The sequence below is a fragment of the Phoxinus phoxinus genome (genome assembly GCF_949152265.1).
Source record: "Phoxinus phoxinus genome assembly, chromosome: 11".
In the NCBI taxonomy this organism is placed as follows: Eukaryota; Metazoa; Chordata; class Actinopteri; order Cypriniformes; family Leuciscidae; genus Phoxinus; species Phoxinus phoxinus.
The window spans coordinates 34,876,407-34,897,946 of record NC_136886.1 but is presented as its reverse complement, the minus strand read 5'-3'; the positions used below and the strand labels follow the sequence as shown (position 1 = coordinate 34,897,946).

Below are 21,540 nucleotides of genomic sequence, written 5' to 3'. Positions count from 1 at the left end.
ACTCTATTTTTTTAGAAAAATAAACCTTTTTATCCCACATGGACTGATGATCACTGACTGAAGAGTGTAAGTGACTGTAAGTATTGAGAAGTGTGTCCTGCGACTGTAACACAACACAACAAAAGCTCTTTTTATTTTCATGTTTTTATCTAGCTATAAATCTGCAGTCTCGGAGGTTCTTGAATACAAGACGAAATAGCTTGGCTGTTCAATAGGCTAAAGCATTATAGCAGAAGATGTGTGTGAAGAATCATTCATAACACACAGACCAGGCTTAGGTCTAGTCCAGACTAAATGCATGTTTGAAGAGTCTGAACTAAAAGCATATATTAATACATCAGTGTCATTGTTTTGTTTCAAGATGCACACCGGTAGCCTAATGTTTTTTTAAAGGCACTAAAATCCACTTAAATGTCCTAATTTACACAAATGCCTAGTTATGATTAATCTAAGCGCTGTAGGCTATATGAAATCAGGCCTGTTTATGTCCAATAGAAAAGTCTTGATCGCGGTGTTATCAAAACGGATCTGCGTGTAGAGTCGAGCTGCGCGCGCATCTTTTCTTGACGTGTAGTGACATCTAGTGGTCGCGCTCTGAACTGCGTCCTCACACACACACACACACACACACGACAACCTGATGAACCCATGTCATGAACCTGATGCCCCACGCAGTGCACGACGACGATGATGATGTTGTTTCAAAATCAAGAGCAGAAAACTTGTCTAACTTTGTCTGGGTCTAAAATATCTTAATATTATAGACATTAATCTAATATTTTATTTTACATAATACAAGTAACATTTTGGTTAACCCTAATTTGGTCTAGTGCAGAAGAAGAGCACTCGATTAAACATTCAAGGGAAGAGGGTGGGGGGTGCGATGGGAAATGTTTGTGTAATATTTGTTTTTGTTTAGTATTGATTTATTGATTTTTATTTTTCCGATGTTCAAAATTTGAAAATGTCCATTATTTGTACTTAGGATGTAAGTAATGTATCAAACTGTAGATCCTTTGTACACTCTATTTACATCTTGTAAGTAATTATGTTAATAAAAAATAATAAAAAATAAAAGAAGAAGAGCACTCGATTGATTGGCGTTTGAACCCTGTTTGCGCGCGCACGGGGGTTCGGGAGCGCGCGTTCCTCTGCTCTGCTTAGTCACGCTGAGTTTCTCTTTCTGAGAGTACGGAACACACACACACACACACACGCGCACGCTGAAGTGCACAACAACACACTGTAACACACACTGTCACCGAGAGCCGTTTCCGATGAGCTGTGAGTGTTTTAATGACAGACTTTGTTTACTGTGGTTGTTTTTCTGCGGAGATTTTCACATTTTGTGTCACTGAACAGCATTTGCGCTCTTATTGCGTGTTGATTTATTCAATTTGCTGATTGACATTATATATGATTATGGTGATTATGGCTTGTTTTGTAATAAACGAGGATGAAATCATTGTGAAGTTTAATAATCTTGAGAGATATATGCAGGCTTTCGCAGTGTGATGTTATAAAGCGTGAGCAGTAATAATAACACTTAACGTTTTTCGCCGCATATTTATCAAAGTGTTGAGGTTTGTGATCGTGTGGAAACTAGTGTTTTGATTGATAATTTAAGAATATGAGACGTTTAGCTCAGAATGGTTCAAGCATATACTGAGCTTCTAATGTTCAAGTATATTTCAGCGATGTAAATTAATTTCTCGAGTCGAGTCGCGGCGCTGCTGCTGTGTGTGACCGGACTTGAGCTGCTGGAGGGCGGATAGAATTTAAACTCCAGCCCGGGGATTTCGGGCCTGTCACTGTTTACATGTTGACATTTCAGACTTAAAGTGGCGCTTTGCGATTTTAATTTTTACTAAGATAGATTTTCAGTAAAATATAAATTTAGAGTCACGTTTATAAAACTGTAATATTAATTTATATTATTATATTATAATTATTAAAGTAAATGTGTGTTAAATGTGAATTAAAACTGAATTAAACACTTTGACTGTAAACACTCTCACTGAATAACTATAAACATTTGTTTAAATCTGTCCTGATTTCTGCTGTTTTGGTAAAGTTTGCCATTCATGCAGCAGGTCTGTTATACAGTGCCATCACACACAAATTTCTATGACTATCTGTGAGGACATGCATTATATAATGTAGTCCCTACTAAAACCAAGTCTTATCTAAGTCTTGATTGTTTGGTCTTCCGCTCAATGATTCTTTCTGGATTAGTGAGTCTCTTCTGATGGGTCACTGACACCAGACACAAATAACCATGTAAATAGTGTATTTGTGCGTCTGTAATACAGCAATATTAATATATTTGTTAACTTTTAAACAGGAGAAGAAAACCCTCTCCATTTCTCTAGTTGTTCATGTCAGAGGTTGTACATCCAATAAAACTGAGGCGGGTTGAATCAAATTAGACAGTCCTCATCTTCTTTTTAATGTTATATTTAATGTTAACAGGATATGAATCAGTTATTAATGTTTGTTTTAAGGACAGTGAGATTTTGTTCCTCAATATGTTGAGATGAGTTTGATTGCTGTGTTTCTTAAGTTTGCTTTAAATCTCTGTTTTTCTCTCTCCCAGGACTCCCAGTCTCCAGTGAACACACCATTAAACTCCTGAAATGACACGCGTGTGACAGGTTTCCCGTCGACCTGCATTCTGTCACAAAGTCTGCAAGATCCTTCACAGTCAAGGCACGTCAGATGCTCCTTTCAGACTCGCTTGTCTTCACCTTGAGCCCGAAGCTGCTCAGAAAAACAGTTTCACTTCACATGCAATAAAAGTTTCTCCTCCGCTTGAGGAAGAGACAATTATGTGAGCAACAAACCAGTTGGATTCTTCTTGTGCTTTTCCTGCTTCACAAATTCCCCTGTCAAATCAAATCAAACAGATTGCGTATGAAATGGAGAAGTGCCACAGACCCAAACCATCAGGAGATTATAGGCCTCTATAACAGCACGTCTCAGCTGAGCGACCCGTGAGCGCGCGTAAAACTCGTCCGTCTGCCGTCTGCCGCCGCTGAACCTGCGCTGGCGAGCGAGGATGCTAGTGCCGGGCCGCGGCCGGTGACGATGTACGCGGCGTCCGGGATGACGGAGTGCAAGGCGGAGGTCACGCCGTCGGAGCGAAACGGGCACCGCGTGTTTAGCTACACGCTGGAGAGCCACACGGCGGCCGCCTTCGCCATCATGAACGAGCTACGGCTTGAGCGGCAGCTGTGCGACGTCACGCTGAGGGTCAAATACAACGAGCTCCAGGCCGTGGACTTCGTGGCTCATAAGGTGGTGTTGGCGTCGTCGTCGCCGGTGTTTCGTGCCATGTTCACCAATGGGCTGAAGGAGTGTGGGATGGAGATGGTGCCCATCGAGGGGATTCACCCAAAGGTACGAGCGTCTGCCATTGATGTTGTGATGCTAGGCCTGTTACGATCATGAATTGTGTTCTGACATTAAAGGTGCAGTGTGTAATTTTATTAGCATCTAGTGGTGAGGTTGTGAACTGCACCCAACAGAAGTTACGGTGGCCGACAGGAAGTGACGTCGTCGTCTGAGACAGCAGAGTAGCCAGTTAAGATAAATTAGGTTTACTTAATTATTCAGTAAAACGATGTTATTGCGAATATTATTGTTACATGTTCATCATTGTGTCAGTGTTTTATTCGCTGACTTTAGCTTTAGCTTCTTATCATGAAGAACAACATAGTGACGAAGCGCGTTTGTCCGTTCAGGGCCACCGTAGAAACATGTCGGTGTAAGGGGACCCGCGGTGTGTGTAGGAGGGCTGTAAACGATTAATCGAATCCAAAATAAAAGTTTGTGTTTACATAATATATGTGTGTGTGTTGTGTATAATTATTTTGTATATATAAACACACACACATGCATGTATATATTTAAGAAAAATTTGTTATTTATATATAAATTGGTCTATTTATATATAATATAAATCATATAAAAATATATGCAGTATATAAATGCTAATATTTCTCAAATATATACATGCATGTGTGTGTGTTTATATATACAAAATAATTATACACAACACACACACATATATTATGTAAACACAAACTTTTATTTTGGATTCGATTAATCGCGATTAATCGTTTACAGCCCTAGTGTGTAGAGAGAAAATGACTCATTCTAAGGTAATAAAAACATAACGGTTCATGAAGTAAGGTCTTTATACACCACTGAGAACATAGTTATGTGTATGATATTGCATTTCTGTCAACAGATCCTCCTAAATATTACACAGTGCACCTCATATATATTCAACATTACATAGCAGTTTAATGTAGTACTGACACTAAAACTCTGAAAACTTGAATTTTTTCAAGCAGTCATTTTAATTATGAACTACACAATACAGATTGTCAATTATCCACGATACATATTGTTGCATTTTTGTATTGTGACACCTCTGATCTCAATTCAAACACATGTGCGATATTATTCCTTATGACAGCGATTTGGCTACGTGTATTAAACTTTTGATACGTACGATCACAGCGAACACTCAGATTTGCGTTCAGAGAGAGCCGTTGTCATGTATCAGTGTCTTTTCAACAACACGGTATCATACACGTCTTACAATAACTAAAATGATCACAGAAACGCTTGGATAAAAGTTAATCGTTCGGATATTAACACTGATATCTCCGGTAGTGATTAATATAGAGCAAGTAACTTGACACTTCACATTATTATTATATCAATGACAGAGTTGCACCAGTAGGTGGCGACAAGGGACTGTTAAAAATGTATTTGTCATTGAATCATTCATTCAAGATATTTTTGACTATCGTGTACTTTACAGAAGTGTTTTATTCTTTACTCCCTACCAGATTATGACTCCAGTCTCCACTCTGGAAAACGATACTTGATATATCACGTATTTTATGACATTTCTTTGAATGCCTAAATTTCCCTTATTTGTATAACAGAATGCGATTTAAATAAAACGAATATCCCGCTTTCTGTCGGAGCGTTTACAGCCAGTCTGACATGATTCCTGAGTCTCGATGTGACTGAAACATGCTTTACTGCACACTATGGGTCCAAAATGTGATTGAAATAAAACGTAAACGGCACAATTGCTCCGCTATAATCACGATTAGGTCAAATAACCCTGATAATGATTAATCAGGCCTTCGTGCTGCTCTTGTATTGTATCTGAACTGCGTCTTTATAATGGTGTCTGGCTGTTGTTCTCAGGTCATGGGGCGGCTCATCGAGTTCGCGTACACGGCGAGCATCTCTGTCGGGGAGAAGTGTGTGATTCACGTGATGAACGGCGCCGTCATGTACCAGATCGACAGCGTGGTGAAGGCCTGCTGTGATTTCCTCGTGCAGCAGCTCGACCCGAGCAACGCCATCGGCATCGCTAACTTCGCAGAGCAGATCAGCTGCATAGAGCTTCATCAGAAGGCCAGAGAATACATCTACATGAACTTCAGTCAGGTCAGTGACACACACCTCTGAGTTAACCTGTGTGACGGGTAGGCAGGGGCGCTGGAAGTCATTTTCAACAGGGGGTGCTGGGGGATACTATAGCCGTTTTCCGACCAAGTAGTTACAGGAAAAGTGCACTTCTAAAATCTGCTAAACAGATTTATTAAAGGAGAACTCCGGGCAATTTTTAAGTTAATCTTGATCGTTATACCTTTGCGAGTTCTGTCTATAGAAAAAAAAATGAACCGGATTGGTACTTGCAACACGGAGCCGCTACCGCTAATGCCCAGAGCTCCACTCAGCTAACGGCAGTTATGGGGCATATTCATAAAGAGTGTTTTTGTGCCTCTTAACAAACACAAAATGCAATTAAAATGTCTGTCCAACATGAACAGGGTCCTTACATGACAACCAGATGCGTTTAGCAACTTAGCCATTGTTTAAATTCACCTAAATAGTGTTTTAGAGACGGCTAGCTGTAGTCTCGCGCTGAAGTCCCGTGGGAACTCCCGTTGTAGCCGGGAATGTGTAAATGTGTTGATACTGATCTGATGAGATAAAAATGTCTCTCTCTCTCTCTCTCTCTCTCTCTCTCTCTCTCAGGTGGCGACGCAGGAGGAGTTCTTCAACCTCACTCACTGTCAGCTAGTGACGCTAATCAGCCGCGACGAGCTGAACGTGCGCTGCGAGTCCGAGGTGTTTCACGCGTGCGTGGAGTGGGTTCAGTACGACCGCGAGAACCGGCGTCCGTACGTTCAGGCGCTTCTCCAGGCCGTCCGCTGCCACTCGCTCACGCCGAACTTCCTACGCCGGCAGCTCGAGCACTTCGAGTGGGACGCGCAGAGCAAAGACTACCTGTCCCAGATCTTCCAGGATCTCACGCTGCACAAACCCACCAAACTCATTCCCTGTCGGACTCCCAAAGTGCCGCAGCTCATCTACACGGCGGGCGGATACTTCCGGCAGTCGCTTAGCTATCTAGAGGCGTTTAACACCTGTACGGGCGCGTGGCTGCGGCTAGCGGACCTGCAGACGCCTCGCAGCGGGCTAGCGGCGTGTGTTATTAGCGGCCTGCTGTACGCGGTGGGCGGGAGGAATAACGCTCCGGATGGAAACATGGACTCTAACACGCTGGACTGCTACAACCCCATGAATAACTGCTGGCTGCCCTGCGCGCCCATGAGCGTTCCGCGCAACCGTATCGGTGTTGGCGTGATCGACGGCATGATCTACGCGGTGGGCGGCTCGCATGGATGCCTACATCACAACAGCGTGGAGAGGTGAGATGTTGTTGATGTGTTTTATCTTTTATCTCTTCCACACTAAACCAAAAAGATGGACGATGCCAATCTCCGAAAATCCCCCAAAAAGTCCGTCGGTGTCTAAGTGACCTCGTTTAGAGAAGCTGTCAATCATGATGTCACATTCTCGTTTTTATAGCAAATAAAAATATCAAATAACTAACTAAGACCAAACTTGTACATCTTAAAATTACATCAGCGTGATAAAAACTACCTAAAATGACAGAAAACATCTTCGGAAAAACATTTATTTGAAGTGTAATTTGATTGTTTAGTTTCCATCGCGTCCATTAAACTTTATTGGGAGGGCTATACTGCCACCGGGGCGATCGAGACTCTGGGTTTATGAGCTATACTGGGACCAGCCACCGGGGGGCGATCGAGACTCTGGGTTTATGAGCTATACTGGGACCAGCCACCGGGGGGCGATCGAGATTCTGCGTTTATGAGCTATACTTGGACCAGCCACCGGGGGGGCGATGCTAGTTCACGTCAGTCAGGAAGAAAACGCCTAAAACCCCTTTTGCATCCACATAACAATGTTACGACACTACTTTTGTGATGCTTATGGAAATTAGTGATGGAAAACAGGTGACAAACATTATTCTGTGGGTTAAAGGAAGTGGAAATAACTATTAATAGACATTAAACACTGAACTTTGGAGTGAGTCACTGGAGTTATAAAACACACATCTGTCTGTTCCGGGGGAATTAGTGACAGTGTTGTGTTTTACTTCCTCATGTGATCCGACTTACTGATCCACCGCCAGAAATAACCAAAAGCTCAAATAATAATAAACACACTCGCTTTATTGAGCTCTAGTGACATGCAGTGATACATAATGTTGTGAATAATTTGTTGATAAGTGTTTGTCCCAATTTATGTCAGTTGGATTAAATTCCATTCAATATCGATTAATTGGGATATATTATATTATATTATATGTCAGGTACAACTAATGCTGTAAACTATACAGGGAAGCCTGTCAGTTGGTACATTGGAAAAATATTACAGGTTAAAATTAACTAATTTGTATACAAACATTTAAATTAGTATCAATTAAGTTTTCATAATAGTAAAAACATTTAATGACTTGGTTTTTAAAATATAAACATTTAAACAGTGGCTGTCATAACTGGTTTTCATGATGGATTTATTTAAACATTAAATATTAAAGAACTGGTTGAGTAAAAATATAATGAGTGTCTATCTAATATAGTGAATCTATTTATCGAAATGCGTCTTTCTAGAGTTGACTAGAAAGTTTATAGTCATTGAATGACTTTTCTGAGGTAAATGTGACGTCTTCCCGTGGATGAAGCGCTGATTGAGACATGATTCATCAGTAAGTTGCTCTGTATCTTTCAACATTCCTCTGATGTTGATTTGCTGCTGTAACTAGTAAAGAGGAAGAGCGATCTGTCACCACACAGAACCACATTATTGTTTGAAATTCATAATAAAATGGACAGAATTTCAAGGCTGAGACGTAGGGATGCAAATTATCGATTAATTCATTAATCATTAGTTGATTGACCTTATCGATCGATTAACTGGTAAGCGGCTATTTTCCTGAGAATGTAAATTTCTCACGGTATCAATAGTGTCTTTAACATAAAAAGCTAAATATTGCTTATATACTGAATAAAAATGCATGTTATATTGCTCAATCGATGTTTTATTGTAACAGTTGTTTAGGGATGTCAATTTTCACAAATTCCCATGATCGATGGATGAATGTTTCGATGTCATTGATTATTTAATTATCAAATATAATGACTACTATACAACGCGTCACCAGCGCCGCCTCAGACGCAGAGTGTGTGACTGGACGAGCTCTCCCTGAACACCGCACTGAACACGGCAACTAAACCCAATGCATTCACAACCATTTAATACACCAGTGTTCTCATGTTATGTAATATGTCAGTCCCAAATTATTCATCGTTATTAGTAGTTGTGCATTTCTGTTTGAGCTGCGCGCGCTGAATGAAGGATACCGTTAAACTGGAGCACTTAGTTTGCTAGCGCGTTATTTAACTCAAAGAAACGCATCCTATATGAGATTAATCAGATATATTCAAAATAAACATAATGTTACAAATGATTTCTGCACAAAATGACGCGAATGCACAAGTGAACTTGAACTAAGTGCCATTCATTCAGAATGACTCATGTTGAGGACGCGCTCTTCCTGGAGCAACGCGACACGGCAACTAAACCCAAATAATGCACAATGTTTTATTACAATATTGTTCTCTTTATAATGTTATGTAATATGACAGTCCTCGCAATAGTCTAGTCGTGCAGTGCCGTTTGAGCCGCGCGCGCTGAAGCTGATCACGCGCACTACAGCGTTCATTCAAGGGATGCATCCAATATAAGATAAATCAGATATAGATAGGCATACACAAAATAAACACAATATTACAACTTATATTTGCACAAAACATAGCATGCGAATGAACACGCAAACTTATAGTCATAATGAAGGTGTAAAATTGTCCCAAACAAAACGCGCTCGCTTTGTTTCGCGGTTGAGCAGCGCGCGCATGAACCTGCTTAACCGATGATCGAGAAGTTGTATCGATTAAATGTATTATCGACAATTAATCGTTGACATCCCTACTAAGACGGTTTCATATCAAAAGTAACAAAGCACAACGCTTATTGTGATTATTGGATGGGAGGCGCACTGCAAAGTTTAGTTCACGCGTCAATCTCCTGAAAACAGCAGAGACTAAAAGGACAATTCGGGCGCAAAATGAACCTGGGGTGATTAACACATGGTTACCGAGTCGACCGTTCTCTGGGATGTGTTTTCATGATAATCGAATGTAAAGAGTTTTATCTCTAAAAACTGATTAGCTTATAACGCTAGTATATGGGGCATCGAATATAAGTAAAAATAAATCGCTAGTTAAGACCACTAACATGGCTCAAATAGCCTCACGCTAACACGGTAGCATAATGAGGGTCCCTACGTGCAAACCGAAGCATTGAGAACTGTGTAAGTGTACAGACAGTTTAATAAGAAGATACTTTATAAAGACAGTACATGTCACGTATAAAGCATCTTGGAAAACAGTCTCGACCAGTCGAGCCACGAACGCTGTGCTAAGTGAGCTGGTCGATAGGTTTAAGTCACAGTTCATCTCACGTAGCACGGCGTTCGTGGCTCGACTGGTCGAGACTGTTTTCCAAGATGCTTTATACGTGACATGTACTGTCTTTATAAAGTATCTTCTTATATCTTCTCTGTCTTTTGTTCAAGACCCCAGTTATTGCAAGACGTTGCGATATGCATCGCGATATATACATTTAGCGATATTTCGATATATTGTGCAGCCCTAATATGAATGCATGTTTAGTGATTCTTGGGTCAATCGAAATGAGAATCGATTAAATGTATATTTTTAGCGAACTCGCCTCCGTCTGAATGCCTGTTTGTTGCTGTTGTGTTCCAGGTACGACCCCGAGCGAGACTGCTGGCAGCTGGTAGCGCCCATGCTAACGCGGCGTATCGGTGTAGGCGTGGCCGTGATTAACCGCCTGCTGTATGCGGTGGGCGGCTTCGACGGGACGCACCGGCTGAGCTCGACCGAATGCTACAACCCCGAGAAGGACGAGTGGAGGAGCGTGGCGTCCATGAACACAGTCCGCAGCGGCGCCGGTGAGAGCAGTCACACACAAACATCTGCACTCACACTTACAAATCTAAATTGACATTATTTACTTGCTCGTGTCGTTACAAACCCGTTCATTCTTCTATAGCACAAAAGGAAGAACCAATAAGGTTCGTTGTTGCGTGTCATTTGGCACTTTTGAGCTTCCGCAAGAGCCAATAGAGTAACAGCATTACTGCCAGTTTCCCGCCGGACTGAGTAGCAGAAGAGCTGCAGAGTGACTGGATTTAATGGAGGAAACTGAAAACAGCCTGACTTCGTCATACTCGTATTCTAGTCAGAATGTGAGTCTGATACTGATCCATAGGGCTTTGATTATGAGGCGTGTCTTCACCGAACCAGGAAAAAAAAAAACTCTGCACTCAATTGGATAGACCTACAACCAATCAGAGCAACGCAGTAAGTGACGTATGTTGAGCGACGCATAGTGGTCCACAGAGCTCAACTGCTCGCACGCTGGAAGAAGTAGTAAATTAATGAGTGTAAACGATCTGTGCCGTTGTTGTAAAAATAATGTAAGAATTTGCGGAGTACTTACAAGCACGATTAGCATTTTTGAAAAAAATACAAAAGGTGTGTGTATAAACGAACAAGCTCTCCGTTTAGGATTAGATCTCGACAATAAAGCAAATAAATCTTCTCGCATTTGTCGGCCCTGTCTCAACTTTATAACACGGTTGCAACGCGACTCGACTGATTTTAAAAAAATGTAAAGAGAACAGAGATCGCGAGCGCATCCCTTCCATTGGTTTTCATTGCGTCCCATCTTCTTAGCCACCATCGGAGCAGCTGATAAATTACACTTTTGCCGAATCCCGTAGGAAGGACACATCTTTCCGATCGACAAATGCCTTGATTGCGGTTCTCTGTTCGTCTTTTAAAATGAATGCGCTGTCGATTTCTTTTACAACAGACGCAATAGCGGAATCTAAACATCTCAATCCTCCGGATGCAGTCGTCTTCATCTCTGTGGAAAACCAGTTCAACCCAAGCGCTCTTTACGTAACCGCAGATCATCTGTCCATCATCGATTAAAGCCCGCCCTGACAATTTGATTGGCTCGACCTTCTGGGAGCCGAGCATAATTACTCCTCAACGGATCGAGTCCAGACCGAACTTCCCGACCAAAAAATGTTGTGGGTGGGGTTCGGGCCGGCACCCAGGCTAGTGAGAACATGAGTAAAACAAACAACTATCAGTTTAAACTGAAGGTTGGACTCGATATAATGTTCATTACAACTCACCAGAGATCCATTTTTACATTTAGTCATTTAGCAGCCGCTTTTATACAAAGCGACTTACAACTGAGGACTACAGCAAGCGAATCATCGTGAAGAGGCAAAAAAAACGCAAGAAGTGCTCAACATACAAGTTCAGGCATTGCTCAGAGTAGCAGAAGCCAAACAAAGGAGGATTAAAGGAAAAGGGGTTTTTTTTGTGGTTTTTATGTCCAATGCAGCAGGAATACAGTTTCCTCACATTTATATGAGCCGGATTTCCACGCCGAGGGGAATACATAAAGCAAAGCCTGTGAACGCTTTATATAAATTCATTATTGGTCTAATCGGGCTGATCACTTATATCAATGTTATTTATATCGTCATATCGTCCAGCCCTAAAACTTTTGTAGTTTTTTGTCAGTGTTCATTTAAAAACAATATACAATGGTAAATATTTAACTGAGTTGTCAATACAATAACAATACAAAATGTATGATTTTACCCCTAAATTCAGCATATTGGCACAAAATGAAAACTGCAAATCCACCTTTGCTCAGATTTCTTGTCAAATCTAGTCGTACAGTCGATCTCAAAGCTCTTTCCCGGTTTAGATGCGTTTAGTGTGTTTGTCTCGGCTGAGAACAAGTGTTTCTGCCACTCAGTGTGTGTGTGTGTGTGTAACCCTCTATAAAGGGTTGTTCTTGCACTTTAAGCACGGCCAAGCCTGATGTTTATATGTGACAAAAAGCCTAAATTAAATCTGTCTCTTCAGAAGACTTGGATTAAACCGATACATTCATATGGATTTATTTTATGATCTCTTTATGAACAATTTGGGTGAACAGACGATTAATGGAGGGACATAAATCTCTAAAATGTCATTAAAAATACCTTCATTTGTGTTCTGAAGATTATGGGTTTGTAACGACATTAGGGTGAGTGAGTGATGACACACAATTGTCTTTTTTGGGTGAACTAAGCCTTCAAGCTCCAAACATGACAAAGAGCATCACAGCAGTCGGTCATGTGACTCAGAGTCGCCAGTTTCTCACAGAGCATCAGACTTATAGGAATATAGTGCATGAGTCATATACAGCAGTGGTTCCCAACCTCTTTTTGTCTGAGTCCCCCTTTTTCTCAAGAAAAATGTTAGGGCCCCCTTCACATTTAATGATATTCGCTCTTGTAAGCTTGCAGCAAGGATGACAAAATATGTTGTTTTCAAACAAACGGTATGTTTACTATAACCAGAAATGTTTATGCACAGATAATAGCCTATAATATTGAAAATACAATTACAAAAACATCAGTAGCCCTTTGTAATTTAAAAACGTAAGTCTAGGAGTAGCCTATACACTGGCCCTAATTGAAATGCAATAACACAAATATTCACACTGGTGTGTAGGGAAAAAAATTAAGAATATGCTATTACTAAATGACTGCTGTCATACTCAATACTTGCATGTTATTTGTGAGGCTTTATTTTGGCGCTTGCGTTTTATAACTTGCGTTTATTAACAGAATAAAGCGTCCTTCGGAAGAACATTGTAGCCGGAACTACTTCGTACTTCTCTCTGTGTGTACGTCTATGACGAGTCACGCACTGGGCTACTCGATCCGAACCCCTGTAAAATAGTCCCAGTGTAAACACTTATTATAGGAGTACCAGTGGCTCAGGATAAGACAAAAACACGGATTGGAAAATGGATTCATGATGATATAAATGTTGTAAATTTTGAACAGAAAAGTTAAGGACTTTTATTTAATGCTCAAAACTTTTCAAATTATGACGCGACCCCCTACAGAGCTCGCTGACGCCCCCTTGTGGGCCGCGACCCACAAGGGGGAGAAAGTGTGAATAAACACACTTTCTGACCTGGTCCTCACTAGGGTTGGGAATTGATATTCGATTCCAATGCTGGAATTGAATAATTGAGGTCAGGAATCGGATGCTTGTTATAAAAATTAAAATTTCGATTCCTCTTATCGATTCCTTTGTGAGCATTTCAAGCGTGAGACGAGTCATGTCCGTGTGTAACTATACTGAGCAGTCTCTATAATTACACTAATCAAACAACAAGAGACAGAGGAAATTCACTCGTTCCTGACTGAATAACTTGTAATGTATATTTTATTTTTTAAAGACAAAAGCAGGGTTATTTTACTTTTGATTACAGTTTCTGTACCTGAAAATCTGAAAACACAAGCGTATCGTTTATTTCAAACGTATCTTTGTTCAGCTGGATCTATTTTTTATTTGTTCTTTTTTAATGACCGAGTGTTTATTGTCTTTAATAATGCTTGAAGTTTATATTAGTTAGGCTAGTTGCTTTTCTATGGTATTTCTCTTTAGTCTGTTGATTTGTGTTCATGATATTCGGCTCCAATTAAATGGTTTGCAATAAGACTAAATGTGAATGATATCTTTATATTTTTGTACCTTTTAGGAATCGAAATTAGGAATCGATAAGCAGAATCGAAATCAGAATTGTTCAAATTCAAAACGATACCCAACCCTAGTCCTCACTGGACTCTTTCTTTAATTTCTGAAGAATTTTCTTGTTTTGCCGACACCATGCTGTTAAACATTAGTGATCAGACACGCATCATTAATCCTGTTTATGAGTGCACGTCTACATGAAGTCGTAGCAAACACAAACGTGTTCTGTGATTCGTCCATGTGCTGTGTGTTCAGGTGTGTGTGCGCTGGGGAACTTCATCTACGTGATGGGCGGATACGACGGCACGAATCAGCTGAACACGGTCGAGCGCTACGACGTGGAGACGGACAGCTGGAGCTTCACATCATCCATGAGACACAGACGCAGCGCGCTGGGAGTGACGGCGCATCACGCGCGCATCTATGTGCTGGGTACGAGCTCGCTGAACTCTCACATTTACATCTATGTGCTGGGTACGAGCTCGCTGAACTCTCATTTACATCTATGTGCTCAGTACGAGCTCACTGAACTCTCATTTACATCTATGTGCTGGGTACGAGCTCACTGAACTCTCACATTTACATCTATGTGCTGGGTACGAGCTCACTGAACTCTCACATTTACATCTATGTGCTGGGTACGAGCTCGCTGAACTCTCATTTACATCTATGTGCTGGGTACGAGCTCGCTGAACTCACATTTACATCTATGTGCTGGGTACGAGCTCGCTGAACTCTCACATTTACATCTATGTGCTGGGTACGAGCTCGCTGAACTCTCACATTTACATCTATGTGCTGGGTACGAGCTCGCTGAACTCTCATTTACATCTATGTGCTGGGTACGAGCTCGCTGAACTCACATTTACATCTATGTGCTGGGTACGAGCTCGCTGAACTCACATTTACATCTATGTGCTGGGTACGAGCTCACTGAACTCTCACATTTACATCTATGTGCTGGGTACGAGCTCGCTGAACTCACATTTACATCTATGTGCTGGGTACGAGCTCGCTGAACTCACATTTACATCTATGTGCTGGGTACGAGCTCGCTGAACTCACATTTACATCTATGTGCTGGGTACGAGCTCACTGAACTCACATTTACATCTATGTGCTGGGTACGAGCTCACTGAACTCACATTTACATCTATGTGCTGGGTACGAGCTCACTGAACTCTCATTTACATCTATGTGCTGGGTACGAGCTCGCTGAACTCACATTTACATCTATGTGCTGGGTACGAGCTCGCTGAACTCACATTTACATCTATGTGCTGGGTACGAGCTCACTGAACTCACATTTACATCTATGTGCTGGGTACGAGCTCACTGAACTCACATTTACATCTATGTGCTGGGTACGAGCTCGCTGAACTCACATTTACATCTATGTGCTGGGTACGAGCTCACTGAACTCACATTTACATCTATGTGCTGGGTACGAGCTCACTGAACTCTCATTTACATCTATGTGCTGGGTACGAGCTCGCTGAACTCACATTTACATCTATGTGCTGGGTACGAGCTCGCTGAACTCACATTTACATCTATGTGCTGGGTACGAGCTCACTGAACTCTCATTTACATCTATGTGCTGGGTACGAGCTCACTGAACTCTCACATTTACATCTATGTGCTGGGTACGAGCTCGCTGAACTCTCATTTACATCTATGTGCTGGGTACGAGCTCGCTGAACTCACATTTACATCTATGTGCTGGGTACGAGCTCACTGAACTCTCATTTACATCTATGTGCTGGGTACGAGCTCGCTGAACTCACATTTACATCTATGTGCTGGGTACGAGCTCGCTGAACTCACATTTACATCTATGTGCTGGGTACGAGCTCACTGAACTCACATTTACATCTATGTGCTGGGTACGAGCTCGCTGAACTCACATTTACATCTATGTGCTGGGTACGAGCTCGCTGAACTCACATTTACATCTATGTGCTGGGTACGAGCTCACTGAACTCACATTTACATCTATGTGCTGGGTACGAGCTCACTGAACTCACATTTACATCTATGTGCTGGGTACGAGCTCGCTGAACTCACATTTACATCTATGTGCTGGGTACGAGCTCGCTGAACTCACATTTATATGTATGTGCTGGGTACGAGCTCACTGAACTCACATTTACATCTATGTGCTGGGTACGAGCTCACTGAACTCTCACATTTACATCTATGTGCTGGGTACGAGCTCACTGAACTCTCACATTTACATCTATGTGCTGGGTACGAGCTCACTGAACTCTCACATTTACATCTATGTGCTGGGTACGAGCTCGCTGAACTCACATTTACATCTATGTGCTGGGTACGAGCTCGCTGAACTCTTATTTACATCTATGTGCTGGGTACGAGCTCGCTGAACTCTCACATTTATATCTATGTGCTGGGTACGAGCTCGCTGAACTCTCACATTTATATCTATGTGCTGGGTACGAGCTCGCTGAACTCTCACATTTATATCTATGTGCTGGGTACGAGCTCACTGAACTCTCACATTTACATCTATGTGCTGGGTACGAGCTCGCTGAACACACATTTACATCTATGTGCTGGGTACGAGCTCACTGAACTCTCACATTTATATCTATGTGCTGGGTACGAGCTCGCTGAACTCTCACATTTATATCTATGTGCTGGGTACGAGCTCACTGAACTCTCATTTACATCTATGTGCTGGGTACGAGCTCGCTGAACTCACATTTACATCTATGTGCTGGGTACGAGCTCGCTGAACTCACATTTACATCTATGTGCTGGGTACGAGCTCACTGAACTCTCATTTACATCTATGTGCTGGGTACGAGCTCACTGAACTCTCACATTTACATCTATGTGCTGGGTACGAGCTCGCTGAACTCTCATTTACATCTATGTGCTGGGTACGAGCTCGCTGAACTCACATTTACATCTATGTGCTGGGTACGAGCTCACTGAACTCTCATTTACATCTATGTGCTGGGTACGAGCTCGCTGAACTCACATTTACATCTATGTGCTGGGTACGAGCTCGCTGAACTCACATTTACATCTATGTGCTGGGTACGAGCTCGCTGAACTCACATTTACATCTATGTGCTGGGTACGAGCTCGCTGAACTCACATTTACATCTATGTGCTGGGTACGAGCTCGCTGAACTCACATTTACATCTATGTGCTGGGTACGAGCTCGCTGAACTCACATTTATATCTATGTGCTGGGTACGAGCTCACTGAACTCTCATTTACATCTATGTGCTGGGTACGAGCTCGCTGAACTCACATTTACATCTATGTGCTGGGTACGAGCTCGCTGAACTCACATTTATATCTATGTGCTGGGTACGAGCTCGCTGAACTCACATTTACATCTATGTGCTGGGTACGAGCTCGCTGAACTCTCATTTACATCTATGTGCTGGGTACGAGCTCACTGAACTCTCACATTTACATCTATGTGCTGGGTACGAGCTCACTGAACTCTCACATTTACATCTATGTGCTGGGTACGAGCTCGCTGAACTCTCACATTTACATCTATGTGCTGGGTACGAGCTCGCTGAACTCTCACATTTACATCTATGTGCTGGGTACGAGCTCGCTGAACTCTCACATTTACATCTATGTGCTGGGTACGAGCTCACTGAACTCTCACATTTACATCTATGTGCTGGGTACGAGCTCACTGAACCCTCACATTTACATCTATGTGCTGGGTACGAGCTCGCTGAACTCTCATTTACATCTATGTGCTGGGTACGAGCTCACTGAACTCTCACATTTACATCTATGTGCTGGGTACGAGCTCACTGAACTCTCACATTTACATCTATGTGCTGGGTACGAGCTCGCTGAACTCTCACATTTACATCTATGTGCTGAGTACGAGCTCACTGAACTCTCACATTTATATCTATGTGCTGGGTACGAGCTCACTGAACTCTCACATTTACATCTATGTGCTGGGTACGAGCTCACTGAACTCTCACATTTACATCTATGTGCTGGGTACGAGCTCACTGAACTCTCACATTTACATCTATGTGCTGGGTACGAGCTCGCTGAACTCTCATTTACATCTATGTGCTGGGTACGAGCTCACTGAACTCTCACATTTACATCTATGTGCTGGGTACGAGCTCACTGAACTCTCACATTTACATCTATGTGCTGGGTACGAGCTCGCTGAACTCTCATTTACATCTATGTGCTGGGTACGAGCTCACTGAACTCTCACATTTACATCTATGTGCTGGGTACGAGCTCACTGAACTCTCACATTTACATCTATGTGCTGGGTACGAGCTCACTGAACTCTCACATTTACATCTATGTGCTGAGTACGAGCTCACTGAACTCTCACATTTATATCTATGTGCTGAGTACGAGCTCACTGAACTCTCACATTTACATCTATGTGCTGGGTACGAGCTCACTGAACTCTCATTTACATCTATGTGCTGGGTACGAGCTCACTGAACTCTCACATTTACATCTATGTGCTGGGTACGAGCTCGCTGAACTCACATTTACATCTATGTGCTGGGTACGAGCTCACTGAACTCTCATTTACATCTATGTGCTGGGTACGAGCTCACTGAACTCTCACATTTACATCTATGTGCTGGGTACGAGCTCGCTGAACTCTCATTTACATCTATGTGCTGGGTACGAGCTCACTGAACTCATGCTTACACTCATAAGACGTGTTTCTGGGCTTATTGTGAGAGATTCGTCAGTGCACAGTTACAACATCTACAAGCTAGAGAGCGTCAAAGCCCAAAAATCACTCCCACGGGCGAAATTACAATATTCGTTAATCTTGATATCAATATATACATCCTGGTAACACTTTATTTTAGGGTTTAATTCTCACTAGTAACTAGTTGTTTATTATAATCATGCATATTACTAGGATATTGGCTGTTCATTAGTGCTTATAAAGCCGTATTCTGCATGATCATACTCTACATCCCTTGACGCGCTGAAAGTCTTCAGTACGATGCTTTATTCTATTATATTCACAAACATGAACCAAACATGTGATGCATTATTTACCACTATGTTTCGAATCTGTGCATGAAAACGTCATCCGTGTTCATCACACACACACACACACACACACACACACACACACACACTTCACTCCGAGTGCAAGAGATGCCATGAACATGCTGTTTATTGCAATTTTAATCAGCATACACCGTATATTTTACTATGATTATGGTTACTACAATTATGAGCTTAATCACATTCATTTAATGTAAATATTGTGTTTACATGAGTTAAAGTTTAATATTGGTAATATTGGAACTTCCCTTACTGGTAACCAATTGACCGGTATATTTGAAAAGGTCCTGTTCACACATGATCCGTTACCAGTACAGACTGTGTGTGTGAAAGGTCACATGTTACACTAACCTAACATTAACAAAACAGTCATGTGTGTGTGAAGTGCTAGAGATGCTAATTGGTTAATAGGTTTAGGCTGATCTATGATGATTACAGAAGAAGTACTCGGAGACGTGGATGTAACTCTCTCTCTCTCTCTCTCTCTCTCTCTCTCTCTCTCTCTCTCTCTCTCTCTCTCTCTCACACACACACACACACACTCTCTCTCTCTCTCACACACACACACACACTCTCTCTCTCTCTCACACACACACACACACTCTCTCTCTCTCTCTCTCTCTCTCTCTCTCTCTCTCTCTCTCACACACACACTCTCTCTCTCTGCAGGAGGGTATGATGGGAACACGTTCCTGGACAGCGTGGAGAGTTTCGACCCAGAAACAGACTCGTGGACTGAGGTCACCAACATGACGTCAGGTCGTAGCGGCGTCGGAGTCGCCGTGACCATGGAGCCGTGCCAGAAGGGCCTGAGCCCGTGCCAGAATCACTAGCTCTCTCTCTATTACACACTCTCGCTCTCTCTCTCTCGCTCACACACTCTGTCTCTCTCTCGCTTACACACTCTCTCGCTCTCTCTCGCTTACACACTCTCTTGCTCTCTCTCGCTCACACACTCTCTCGCTCACATACTCTCTCGCTCACACACTCTCTCGCTCACATACTCTCTCGCTCTCTCTCGCTCACACACTCTCTCGCTCACACACTCTCTCGCTCACACACTCTCTCGCTCACACACTCTCTCGCTCACACACTCTCTCGCTCACACACTCTCTCGCTCACACACTCTCTCGCTCTCTTTTATACTCTCATACTCACTCTCTCTCCCAGCCCGTTCCAGAATCACTAGCTCTCTCGCTCACACACTCTCGCTCACACACTCTCTCCGTCTCTCCCTCTCTCTTTCTTTCTCTCTCTCTCTCTCTCTCTTTTATACTCGCTCACTCTCTCTCCCAGCCCGTGTCACAAACACTAGCTCTCTCACTCACTCTCTCTCTCTCTTTCTCTCTTTTACACTCTCACTGACACACACTCTCTCTCTCTCAGCCAGTGTCATTAGCGCACAGTAAATCTGTTGTTCTGGATGATCTCTGAACATCACACACACTTTGAGACTCCTGGCTGATTAGTTGTGTGTGCAGCAGACGCTTCTGTACCGGATGTTTTGTAAAAGCATTCAGTCGTGTGGATGTCTACCTCCTCCGGAGCCCAATAAAGTGCCATGACCCGCGTCAGTATGTCCGAGGCTCGAGCCGTGGCCAAAACAAACCCTGAACTAACATGGAAATCAGGTTTTCGGCTTTAAGCTGTCTGATGATTTTCTATTCGAGATGTACACACACACACACACACACACACACACAAAGTTTTTACTAATAAAATGGGATGTAAAACGTTTCCAGATTTATCTGACTGTATTCCAGCCTACAGAGGCATTAGATGCCAACGTTGTTTTTGCTCAAATGAAAGCTGATTTTCACAGGCTGATGACACGATGTATTTGTAAAAACCGATTTAAGCTGCTTTTCCAGGGATTTTGTACATTGGTATATTGCATGAAGTCTGTTTTCTTATTTTCTTTTATTTATTTCTGAATTATTGTCCCTTTGCTATTGGATAATGTTGGCTCCTGTTCACTCATAATGGACTGGACCGGGGCTCATTTTTACAAATTAAGCTTTTTGTTTTTAAAAGGGATGCTTTTGTTTTTTTTAAATCACTCAAATTTAAATATAAAGGATTATTTAAAGCCTGCTTTGTAAATTTTACAGCATCGAATACCTTGTACAAACATTGTATAATAAAAGCATATGTTTCTTGCACTGGTTTGTTTTGATTTGTCTCAGTCGCGCGGTGGCGACAAAACACCGAATTACGTGCACGCGCGTTAAATATAGATGCTTTGGTTAAAAAAAAGACATTAACACTGAAATTAATTTTAATCAGCTTTAAACTGAAAATATTTTGAGTGGAGAAGATAATATAACATATATTTGTTTTAACCGCCTC

The 21,540-nt window shown here is 42.1% G+C and overlaps 1 protein-coding gene across 1 annotated transcript; it reads left to right on the top strand.

Annotated features, from left to right (window-relative positions):
• Positions 1 to 1,099: 1,099 nt before the first annotated feature.
• keap1b (kelch-like ECH-associated protein 1b) lies at positions 1,100 to 21,353 on the top strand. Its single transcript, XM_079627218.1, has 7 exons — positions 1,100 to 1,284; positions 2,597 to 3,399; positions 5,233 to 5,478; positions 6,073 to 6,749; positions 10,239 to 10,444; positions 14,373 to 14,549; positions 19,861 to 21,353. Exons 2-7 carry the CDS (start codon positions 3,088 to 3,090, stop codon positions 20,022 to 20,024), a joined length of 1,782 nt encoding a protein of 593 aa, XP_079483344.1. The 5' UTR covers positions 1,100 to 1,284; positions 2,597 to 3,087; the 3' UTR covers positions 20,025 to 21,353.
• The last annotated feature ends 187 nt before the right edge of the window (positions 21,354 to 21,540 follow it).